The following is an 11,623-nucleotide window of genomic DNA, read 5'->3' as shown; positions in this document are numbered from 1 at the left end:
ATAATAACAAATAAATAAATAATAATAAAACCATACCTTTAAAAAAAAGTTGTCTAAGCCTACGAAATTTTTAGTTCGACTTTTTGTTAATATATAAGACACAATTACATAAATCTAATAGCCATATCTAAAAGTCCACCTATGTTTGTGTCAAAATTTTCCATGATTTATGGCTCGTCCCAAGCACAAAAGTCTGAGTAATGAGATAACAAGCAACGAAATAACACAGCAGTAGCACTTTGCTGCTGTCACTATTCAGGAGGTCACAGAGTTATCTGAAGTTTCCTTTTTCTCTTCTTTAATATTATTAAATATTTCATGAAGTTATAGTAGGTGTAGTCCCGGGAGTCGCAGTGGATCCAAACCTCTGAGAGTGACCCAGGGATGAGGATGGCATAGAAGAAGCAATGTTTCCCATGTCCTAAAGTGGCTTCCCTTACTGTCTCATACTTATAGCTGAAGTCAAGACCCGGAATTATCTTTTTGCTATGTTTACGTTTTGTTGTCTGTCCACAAGCGCCTACGCCAACACGCAGCTGTGTCCCGCCACTACTTGCCTGCTCCTAGCACAGAAACGCTCTATCACAGCTATGCCAGCACAAACACTCATCTTGTTGTACTTGGTCGCTTTACTCGGCCTTCACAGGATCCCCACTAGTGGGCGCGGCACCTTCTGAGACGGCCTCTGCGGGCGGCCCGCGCGAGTACTCCTGGGAAATGTAGTTCTAGCGCGCGCTGCGGCCCGGGAGGGTGGGGGAGAGAGAGGGAGAGAGAGGCTCCGCCTGCGCAGGCGCACTTCTGGCTCTGCCCAGCCGCTGCGGCCATTGTCCGGCCCCATTGCGGCGGAGGCCGGTTTGGGCAGTCATCCTTTGCGCAGAAAAGAATCGGACAAAACAGAGACTACAGCGGGTGCGGGAGGGGCCGACCCGAGGCCCTGGGTGGGCCAGAGTTCGTGAATCCGGAGCTCCGAGGAGGCGGTGATTTCGAGTGTGCGGGTCGGTGCGGCACATTTTGCGGGCTTAAGGGGTGTCAGCCCGGCCTCGCCCACCATCCTGCGAGTGGGACTGGGCGTAGCCAGAGGGGGTTGACCGGGAGGTCCACTAGCCGTTAATTTGGCCGAGGGGAAGTGGCAGGTCGGGGCGGGGTCCGCGCTCCTCCGCACCCTCTCTGCAGAAGAAGCTGCGGGGCGGGGGCGGGGTCGGCGGGGCGGGGCCGGCGGGCAGCCGAGTGAGCGCGCCCCCTCTTCTCTACGCAGTCCTGACCCGGAGCCGGCACACCCAGGCAGGAATGGCCCCGAGGCCTCCCACTGCCGCGCCCCAGGTGAGCCGCGCGTTCGGAACCCCCTAGAGCATCCCATCCCGCGAGGCCCTCGGGGCGCATTTGGGACGGTCATTGTTCGCCTCCAAACCTCCTAACCATGTGAAACCCCTGAATGTCCAGAGCTGGGCGGTGCGGGAAATCCCAAAAGGGGGCGGCACTGTAGGGTCCCAAGAGGGATGATCTTGTGAGAGGAGTTAAGGTTGGAGGTGTTGGGAATGTCAGGGCTGCGTCCTGAGTGCTGTGCCTGCCTTTGAACTCTTGTCAGTGAGGAATGGAGAGCTGGAATGAAGAGGTGACTGTTAAGGAGTGTGCAGAATTGAGCTCCAGCTTCTGATCCAGGGGCCTGTAAGGGGCGGAAGAAGCCTGGTCAGAATGTGCCTGGGAAAAGGCTGTGATGGGCTTTCTTGGGCAAGGAGATCACAAAGAGCAACCACAAATCAGGGCAGACTTGGCCACACTTTTCCTGTCGTTTTCTGCCTTAGCAAAGGTGTAATAGTGCACACCCTCAGAAGTCCAGCCTTCTACTTACTATGACACAGAAGGGACATTTTTAGAAACATCACAACTCTGAGGTTATCCATTGATTTACGTAGAGTTTTTCGGTGAAAATACAAAGTCCAGGCAGCACTGAGGATAAATCACAGGTTGAAATTGCTAGGTGTATATGACCATCAAGATGAATCCAGATAAAAATACTAACTAGTAATGTCCTTTAAAATCAGGTTAGTGAGTTAAGGATACACAATTTGTAATGCCTTTATATAATTTTTATTGCTTGTTAATGTTTCTTTTTTAAAGGTGTGAACCTTAAGGAGTAAGACAAGTGAAGTACTATAACAAGACAGTTACTTTGAGGAGGGCAGGAGCAAATAACTTTCATTACCACCTTTCAGACAAAAGTATTTCCTCAGTAGGCTGTGAGGATTAAGATACTTCATACCTCGTGTTGGAGTGTCTTTTTTTTTTTGATGGTAGTGGTGGTATTGAGGTTTGAACTCAGGGCCTTGTACTTGCTAGGTAATCACTCTACCACTTGAACCACCCCTCAAACCCTGTTATTGTAATCATTTTTCTAATAAAGTCTTGTGCTTTTTGCCCAGGGCCTGACTCAGACAACCATCCTCCTACTTCCACCCCCTCCCAAGTAGCTGGGATCACAGGCAAATACCACCATGCCTGGCTTGTTGGTTGAGATGGGGTCATGCTGTCTTTTTGCCAGATTTACTGGCCTCAAACCTCAATCCTCCCAATCTCTGCCTCCCCAGTAGCTGGGATTACAGGAAAGGTGGTTCTTTTTATGGTGAAAGTGAATATGTGTTCTGAGCAGTGAATTTTAGAGACCACTTTAAACTTCACTTTTAGAGCTGTGTCTCCCCAAGCACTCTGGCTCACTTTCATTGTCCTGGCATGGTCTGATGGTCGTCTTGAGTTGTCTCATTCAGGCTGCAGGTGGTAAGGAGGATAGAACAGAACATTGGCCCTATGGTAGGGCTTTTTAAGCAGAAATTTCCCTTGCCAGTGGTTCCCCTTCTTTGAGCATGGCCCTCAGGGGAATGCAAAGATGCGTAATGAAGTCATGTGACTTTGCCAGACAGTTCACTTAGTGGAGCAGACAGCCTCTGGCAGAAGTATTATTGCACAAGATAGATGGTGTCCCATGTTACTGCAGAAGTCCAGAGGTTGCTATGAGTTCAGACAGGGCACAAATTCTGCCTCCGGGAAGGAGTCAGTGAAAAGGTCACCTTTAAACAGGAGCAGAGACTAGGCAGGTGAAAATGAAGGGGGTTGTGGTATTGCTGACTGGGAAGTTGGGAGGCAGAAGATGAGGAGACCATTCAGGAAACCATTGTCTGTGACAGCAGGTATGGGCTTCTGGCAAGAGGTTTTTTCTTTTGGGCCTTGTAACCCATTCATTCATTCTTTCATATATTCATTCAGTAGATCAGTCATTGAGCCTCTATGATGTACCAGGCACTTGTCTATGCAGTTGGGATACTTTAGTGAACAATTTATAAAGAACTCTGCTCTCCATGGAGCTTATATTCTAGAAAGGGAGGAGAGGCAGATAATTCAGTAAATAAAAACATACGATGTACTAGAAGGTAATAGTTTCAAGAGAAAAAATGGAAGCTAAGGGGGATTGAGTGGCAGGGGTGGGGCATTGTGGTGGGATGCAGTTTTGAATAGTGTGTCAAGGGAGCCTTGTCTTTTTTGAGATGTTGCCCCCGGAGCAGACTTGAAGGTAGTGAGGGAGTTAAGGACGCAGGTGTCTGGTGAAGAATGCAGTGGGTAGAGGGAACACCTTAACAGCTGCTATGTGTCTGCTATTTTCAAGGGGAAGCAAGGAGGCCAGTGTAGCTCAAGCTGATGATTTGGGTCAAGAAACTGGTGTGACTTCTTGTTAGATACAGAGATTGTCATGATGAATCATAGGAGAGAGTTTGAAAGTGGGAGCTGCTTTGGAGAGGTGTTGTGATGGGTGGGACCTTCCTCCTGAATGTAATTAACAAAGACCTGAGATGGGAAAGAAGGGGAGCAGGGATGAAAGAGGTGGGAATCCCCCCCTAAGAGTCATTCGCATCTATAGAAATGCAAAGCTGTATCTGCGGAAACACTGCATCCTGTTCACTTTTTCTTCATTGCACGTGTACTGCATCTTGAGTTAGGGGGCGAAAAGTGCTTTCCATTCTTACAACTGAAGCCTACGATAAGGTTTGATGCTCTTCCTGTGGATTCCCAGAGCACCCAATGCACACCTGTGACAGTACTGTTCATATGTTGTCATGTGGAGTGGTGTGCCTACCCATTTGTCTCTGGAACAGGCTGTGAGCCCCTCTAGGGCAGGTCCAGCAGCTTTTTTTCTTGCTGCAGAGTACACATGAGGTAAGTAGGCATAATGTGAATGAACATTCAGAACCGCTTATCCAGCGCAACTTAAACTTTCTACATTTTCTGCTCCTAATGTAGCTGAAGTTACATTCAAACCCCAGGGCTGCCAAAAATATATGTCTCTAAGGTAGTGTTAGGATTATCAAAACCTGTTTTGAGACTGATTTTAAAATAAGATTATTTTCTTGAATGTTCTGTGTCTTATATTGCTTTTATTTTATTAAAATATCTTAGGTGAGCACATATATAATAGACATGGAGTACTAGGGTACCGCAACTCAGGGCCTACACATTGAGACACTCCACCAGCCCTCTCTCGTGATGGATTTTTTTCAAGATAGGGTCTCTCGAACTGTTTGCCTGGGCTGGCTTCAAACTGTGATCTTCCTGATCTCTGCCTACTAGGATTACAGGCGTGAGCCATTGGAGCCCAGCAAAATGGACATTTTTAATTTTAAAAATTATGGTAAAATACACATAAAGTTTACCATTTTAACTATTTTAAAATTGTTCAGTGAAATTAAATACATTCATAATGCTGTACAACCATTACCACCATCCATCTTTTTGTTTTCCTTTTTTTGTTTTTTTGAGATAGTATCTCACTGTGTAGCGCAGGCTGGCCTGGAGCTCAAGATCCTCCTGCCTCTTGCCTCCTGAGTGCTGGGATTACAGGTGTGTACCAATATGCCAGGACAGCCACTGTCTTCAAACTTCTTTTCATTTGCCATGCTGAAATTCTATGACCTACTAAACAAAACTCCCCATTCTTCCCTCCTCCTCCTCTTAGTTCCTGACAACCACCATTCCTGTCTCTTATGATTTTAGCTACTGTAAGTATCTCATATAAGTGAAATCAGACAGTATCTGTCCTTTTGTTACTGGTTAACTTCACTTACAATATTCTTAGGGTTCATCCCAAGTCATAGCAGTACTGGGACTTGCACTCAGGGCCTTGTGCTTTCTAGGCAGGCACTTTACCACTTGAGCCATGCTCCCCAGCCTTGTCCCTTCTTTCTAAGGCTGAATATACCAGATTCTTCTATTGGTGGACATTTGGATTGTTTCCGCATTTCACCTATTGTGCATAACGCTGCTATGAATGAATATACAGAGATCTCTTTGAGACTTTTTCAAATCTTTTGGGTATATACCCAGAAGTGAAATTAGTGGGTCATATGGTTGTTTTATTTTTAATTTTTTGAGGAGTACCCTATTGTTTTCTACTGATAGCAGCTGCACCATTTTACATTTCCATCAGCAGCGCACAAAGGTTCCAGTTTCTCAATCTTCACTTATGCTAGCCAGGTGCTCTACCTATGAGCTGAATCTCCAGCCCTTTGGTTTTGGGGACAGGGTCTCACTATCTAGCCCAGGTTGGCCTTGAACCTAAGATCCTCCTCCTCTACCTCCTAAGTCCTGTGATTACATACAGTCATGCACCACCAGGCCTGGCTAGGATTTATCTTTTTTTTTTTTTTTTTTTTTGGTGGGACTAGGGTTTGAACTTAGGGATTGATTCTCACTTTGCACTTTACACTTACAAAGCAGGCACTTTACTGCCTGAGCCACATCTCTAGTCTTTTTTAATCAATTTAAATGACTGTATTATATTGCTTTGCATGAATATACTAAAAATTATTTAACCATTTCTCATAGGACGTTTAAGTTGCTTCTGAATTGCTTACTATTATAAATAATACTGGGATAAAAATCCCATTTGGTTATAGTAGATAATTCTTTCAAAATACAATTGAAAACGTGTTTTATATCCGTATTCCTCAGTGAAATAACCCTCCAAGAAAGAAAAAGAGATCTCTGCCAGGACTTGGTACAGTGCCTAGCCTTCATTTGTAAAACATTCAGATTGCTTTTCATTTTTTTTTTTCTGGCCTTTGAGGTATAGTTTTGTTTTTTTTTTAAGTGGTACTGGGGTTTGAACTCAGGACCTTGTGCTTGCTAGGCAAGCACTCTTATCACTTCACCCACAACCCCAGCCCTTTATAATTTACCTATAATACTTTGAGACCTAGAATTTTTTTGAAGTTTTAGCAAGAATTTATTTTGGTATAATAAGATAAAATATAGACAGGGGAAGGGGGTAGTGAGAAACATCTCCTGTCCTCATGCAGGAAATGGCAGCAAAGACTCTGGAGACCTAGAATTTTAACAGGATGGTTTGCCATCATTTTCTGTTTGCCATTGATTTTTATAATCTAAGAATTTAATTCACTAAGCCCTAATTTTTTTAAGTATTTCCCTTCAGTTAAAACTATCCAGACTCTGCATTTACTTAGCAGGTATTTTTAGAGTGCTTACTTTGTGCCAGACAGTGGTTCTTTTTTTTTTCCCCCATATCATTTAATTTTATATTCTTGTGGTTGAACTCAGGAAATTGTGCATGCTAGGCAGCCTACCACTGAGTTTACATTCCCAGCCCACATGGTGGTTCTTAACTGGGTCATGCTTCAGAACCAACGAGGAAGTAGTACCTTCTCTGGGGTGGCAATAAGGCTCTAGTGAGGAAAAATAGTGAGAGGGAGCTCAAAATGAATGAATTCAGTGTGGTGAGTATTCAGGAAACCATCACTGTTGTTTTATTTGTTTGTTTTTTGACATAGTATCTCACTGTGTGGCACAGTCTGACCTTGAAATCAAGATCTTTGTGCCTCAGCCTCCCAAGTGCTGGAATTATAGACATGCCCACCATGTCTGGCTTCACTGTTGGTCTTGGTCTTTTATTATGAACTGCCCGAGTTTTCAAAAACTGCTTGTTAGGGCTCTCCACTCATGGGCAATTTAGAAAATTTGCCCAGGTAATTCTGGACATCCTCAACATGCCTGGTATGGTGATTCTGAAATGAAAAGGAGTTTGAAAATTCTTGAGGTAGAAGCATATGCTAATAAAAATGTTTTTAAAAATAACAGGTGAAATTAATATTAGAAATATATATTATTCAACCCAATATATCCAGCATATCATCATTTCTATGTATAATCAATATTTTTAAATGACTAATGAGATATTTAACTTTTTTTTTTGGTGGTACTAGGGTTTAAACTCAGAGTCTTGCACTTGCTATGCAAGTGCTGTACTACTCGAGCCACACCTCAGGCCCTTTTTGCTTTTAGCTTTTTCTCAGATAGCATTTTGAACTTTTTGTCCAGGCCAGCCTCAGACTGCAGTCCCCTACTGTGCCTTCCATGTAGCTGGGACAGACACATGTTACCAAGCCCAGCTTGTATGTTGAGATGGGGTCTCAATAACTTTTTGCCTGGGTTGGCCTTGAACTGCTGTCCTCCTGATCGCTGCCTCCTAAGTAGCTGGGATTGAAGGTATGCACCACCATGTGTGGCCTTAACTTTTTTTGTACTAGTCTTTGAAATATGTGTAGATCACATTCAATCACACAAGCTTGATGTCATCAAGGAACAGCAAGATCAGCATGGCTACAGCCTAGTGAGTGATAGGGGAACTTGAATTTTTTTTTCTAGTACAGTGAGATACTGTTGATTTTCGGAAGTGGGCGTCTTGTGATACAACTGTATTATGGGGTACTGAAACATTTGAAAGCAAAATGGTAAAAAATATAAGATCTTAAAAATATAAAAATTTCTATGGAAAGATACTTGGTCAAATGTAAAAAGCAGATTATAGAACAGTATGTGCAGTGTCTCATGAAACAAAATTCAAGATTCTGTATTTGTGTGTGTGTGTGTGTGTGTGTGTGTGTGTGTGTGTGTGTGTGTGTAAAACATGGACAAGGGACTCTTAAGGGCATACACCAAGCTGTGGAGAGTGATTATTTCTGGAGAGTAAAGTGGGATTGATTAGTTATGGGAATGAAGGAAGGCTGTTACACTTTTTTCTCCATTGTATTTGGATTTTGTGACAAAGGAAGTGATAGGCAGTGAGGAATTGGCGATTGTATAAAAAGTGTTTGTTTAGAATGAAAATAGGAAGATAGCTAAATGAGGATGCAGGTTTGTAGGATAAATTGCTCCTTATGAAATTTCTTAACAGACATATTAGATCCTTTACTATGTTATATAAATCACTAGCATATATAATCCAACATTGCCCCCTCAAGATAGCAAGTTGGGTGACCACTGCTTCTGAAAGATCCCACCGTATGGTCCCAGTGTTGCCATGGGAACATTTGTGGGGTTGATCCCTAGTTGAACAGGAATGTGGTCCCACAGGAATCAGTGACATTCAAAGATGTGGCTGTGGACTTCACCGAGGAAGAATGGTACCATGTGGACCCTGCTCAGAGGAGCTTATACAGAGATGTGATGCTGGAGAACTACAGCCACCTGGTTTCTCTTGGTAAGGACCACCTTCCTCAGTGTCTCACCTGATGGTAGGTCTTTTCTTTCTCAGTTGCTAAGGTTGTGGTGGTGCTTATAGCCTAGGTAACTGTCCAGGAGTCAAAGATGGTGCATGTCTTTGGGACCCAGATTTCTGGGGTTTTTGAACCTACCCTTTTGGTGAAATGTTTTTATTTTGCAGAATTGGAAATACGCATTTTGATTGCATGACCCCTTAAGATGCACCCTTTTTGTCCCTTCAGAATTCCTGAGGATCAAGCATTAGTACTGACAGATAGGAGGTTTCTTTATTTACTTTCTCAAATACCCAAATCTTGGTGTTTACCTATGAGCAGGATATCAAGTTTCCAAGCCAGAAGTGATCTTCAAATTGGAGCAAGGAGAAGAGCCATGGATATCGGAGAGAGAAATCCAAAGACCTTTCTATCCAGGTAAATGAGCAAAAATCCTGCCTGAAGGAGTCAGTGTAGACAATGGCACAGCTTATAGAGGGAGTATCTTTGATCAGCTGACTTAGGAGCTCCTAGGCTTACACAGGAAACTGAATCTATCTTCTGGGTGACACGTCTGCATGTTTCTCTGATCCAGTATGTTGATCCTGCCGACAGTAGGTCTTGGAGAAAAAGGTATGCCTTTTAGCCTTTGGCCTCCCTTTACTGTTTAGAGCTCTTTTCTTACTCATTCAGACATGAATTGAACTCCCATGTCTCCTTGTTTTTTCTTTCTTTCACTGTCTAATGCCCTGGACTTGTAGGACAGGGTCCAGCCTTGACTACCTTCCTACCCCTCATTTATAATTTGCCTTCAGACTCTATTCCCTGGACATACTCCTGAAACACCTGTCTGGGGAGCAACACGATCTTCTTTGCATCCCACATTTATGCTGGTTTGATTCATTGCCTCCCTTTCTGTCCTTGTAGTGTCATCCTCTCCCATTCTCCCAGCTTATGAAAGGCTTCTGAGCTTTAGGTCTGTGTAGTCAACTTACCATCACTATAATGAAATGCCTGAGATAATTAACTAATAAAGAAAAAAAGGTTATTTTGAGTCATGATTTGTAGAGGTTCCAAGCCATGATCTGTGGATCCTGTTGCTTTGGGCTTGTGATGAGGCAGCACATGATAACAGGAGTACATGGTGGAGCATACCACTTATTTCATCAGCCAAAAGCAAAAGGGAAAGAGAAAGAGGCTCCAGTTTCATGATCCCCTCCAAGGGCATGTGCCCAGTGACCTAAAGACCTCTCACCAGGCTTCTACCTCCTAAAGGTTCCATCACCTCCCAATAATACTACCCTAGGGGCCAGTCCTTTAACACATGGCCCTTTGGGGGTAGATTAAAACACAGAAGCTCTAGCAAAGTCTTTTACTTTTCTTGCTTTTCCCCCTAAGTGAAGATACCTTAAGGAATCTGCACTCCAGACTGTTCTGTCTCCTCTCTAGGCCCTCCCTGCGAGGGTGCTTGCCTTGTGGTAGTTGCAGCATTTTATTCTAAGCTGGGATTCGGAAATCTTCCTTACTCATACTGTGTTACTTCTCATGGCCACACTGAATTTGTGAAGTCTAAATTCATCATCTCTCGTCCCCAGCCTGCAGTTCGCTATCTTGCCCATTACTCATTTCTATCTTTGCCTATTAGAAAATAGTGGATTTCTCGTCCCTTAGCCCGAATACCATAATCAGTGTAGACTTTTTTTTTATCAAGATGTAATTCACATACTGTAAGAATCACCCTTTGAAAGTATATGGGCAGTGCTTTGTGTGTGTGTTCACAGAGTTGTGCAGTCTTCATCGCTATGTGGTGCACTATGTTCTGCAAAATAGAACGTTTTCGTCACTTCCCCCACCAAAACCTCGAAACCCATTGGTAGTCATGTCCCATCCCCCATCCTCCCAGTCCCTAGTGGCTGTGGATCTTCTTTCCTGTCTCTCTGGATTTGCCTATTCTAGACACTTTGTATGAGTTGAATCACTTGCTACAGTGTTTTCCGGCTGACTCATGTTGTGGTGTGTCCCCACACTTCGTTCCTTTTGCTGCTGATTATATTCCACTGTATGCTTGTGCCATAGTTTGCATAGACGTTCATCAGTTAATGAATACCATATCTTCAAAAATCACCCATCTCTGACAGAAACCTTCTAGTTAGTTCCTGCACATCATTATAAGAAATAGAAACTCTTTTGATTTAAAGGTCCCCTGTAATGTCTCCAAGAATTACCTTTCTGATCCTGCTAAAACAGATTACTCTTAGGTTGTTTTACTGTTCTCTGAAACTAGCATATACCTTCTCTCACTAGGCAACGCATTCTGCATGCTCAAAACCACCTGTGCTTTGAGTCCAAAATCTACCTAATATAATTAATATGTTTATCTCTTCCCTTATCAAAAATATAGTCATATCATCTCTACTATACAAACTCAGGTTTAATTCTATTTCTGTATTCTGTTTGTGTCACAGAACACATAGAAACAGGCAGGAATTACATGATTGGTTCTTAGGGAACCTGGCTGGAAAAGAGCTTCATTTCAACAGGCTTCTTGAAGGTCCCACTAAGAAGGATTCTTAAAAATATTAATAATAATAATAATAATAATAATACAAAGCATTCCCTGCCCTTAGGGGTTTTGCTTTTTTTTTGTTGTTCATTTGTTTGTTTGTTTTGTGTGTGTGAGAGATACTGGGAATTGAATTCAGGGCTTTGGGCTTGCTAGCAGGTGCTTTACCACTTGAGCCACTCTGCCAGCCCTTGTTTTGCTTTTGAGACAGCATCTCATTACATAGCCCAGGCTGTCCTCAAACTTGCTATGCAGCCTAAGCTAGCCTCAAACTCGTGGTCCTGCCTCAGCCTCCTGAATGCTGGGGTTACAGGTGTGTGCTACCATGTGCAACAACTGTTAGGCATTTAGAGTTGATTCTATTACAGGGTGAGGAATTTTGGTGTTAAGGAACTATTGTTTCTTCCCTTTCCAACATTTTATTAGGAAAAGTTTCAAATATGTGGAAAATTTGAAAAATCATACAATGATCATATATATCTTTCACTAAGATTTATCACATTTGTTAACAATTTGTTGTATTTGT

General features: G+C 43.1%; 1 protein-coding gene across 5 annotated transcripts in view; it reads left to right on the top strand.

The window, feature by feature from the left end:
- Positions 1 to 777: 777 nt before the first annotated feature.
- Positions 778 to 11,623, top strand: part of Zfp90 (ZFP90 zinc finger protein) — a 28,807-nt gene continuing 17,961 nt past the window's right edge. For 2 of the 5 annotated variants that reach the window (XM_074055768.1, XM_074055769.1), the window contains exons 1-4: positions 863 to 995; positions 1,256 to 1,320; positions 8,413 to 8,539; positions 8,877 to 8,972. In XM_074055768.1, the coding sequence (XP_073911869.1) occupies positions 1,288 to 1,320; positions 8,413 to 8,539; positions 8,877 to 8,972 (256 nt within the window). In that variant the 5' untranslated portion in view covers positions 863 to 995; positions 1,256 to 1,287. Of the gene's footprint in view, positions 1,000 to 1,255; positions 1,321 to 8,412; positions 8,540 to 8,876; positions 8,973 to 11,623 lie in introns of all 5 variants that reach the window. The other 3 variants (XM_074055770.1, XM_074055767.1, XM_074055766.1) reach the window with 3 other exon arrangements.

This window comes from Castor canadensis, chromosome 15 (assembly GCF_047511655.1).
Source record: "Castor canadensis chromosome 15, mCasCan1.hap1v2, whole genome shotgun sequence".
In the NCBI taxonomy this organism is placed as follows: Eukaryota; Metazoa; Chordata; class Mammalia; order Rodentia; family Castoridae; genus Castor; species Castor canadensis.
The sequence above is the reverse complement of the archived record's forward strand: the minus strand, read 5'-3'. Positions and strand labels throughout refer to the sequence as shown.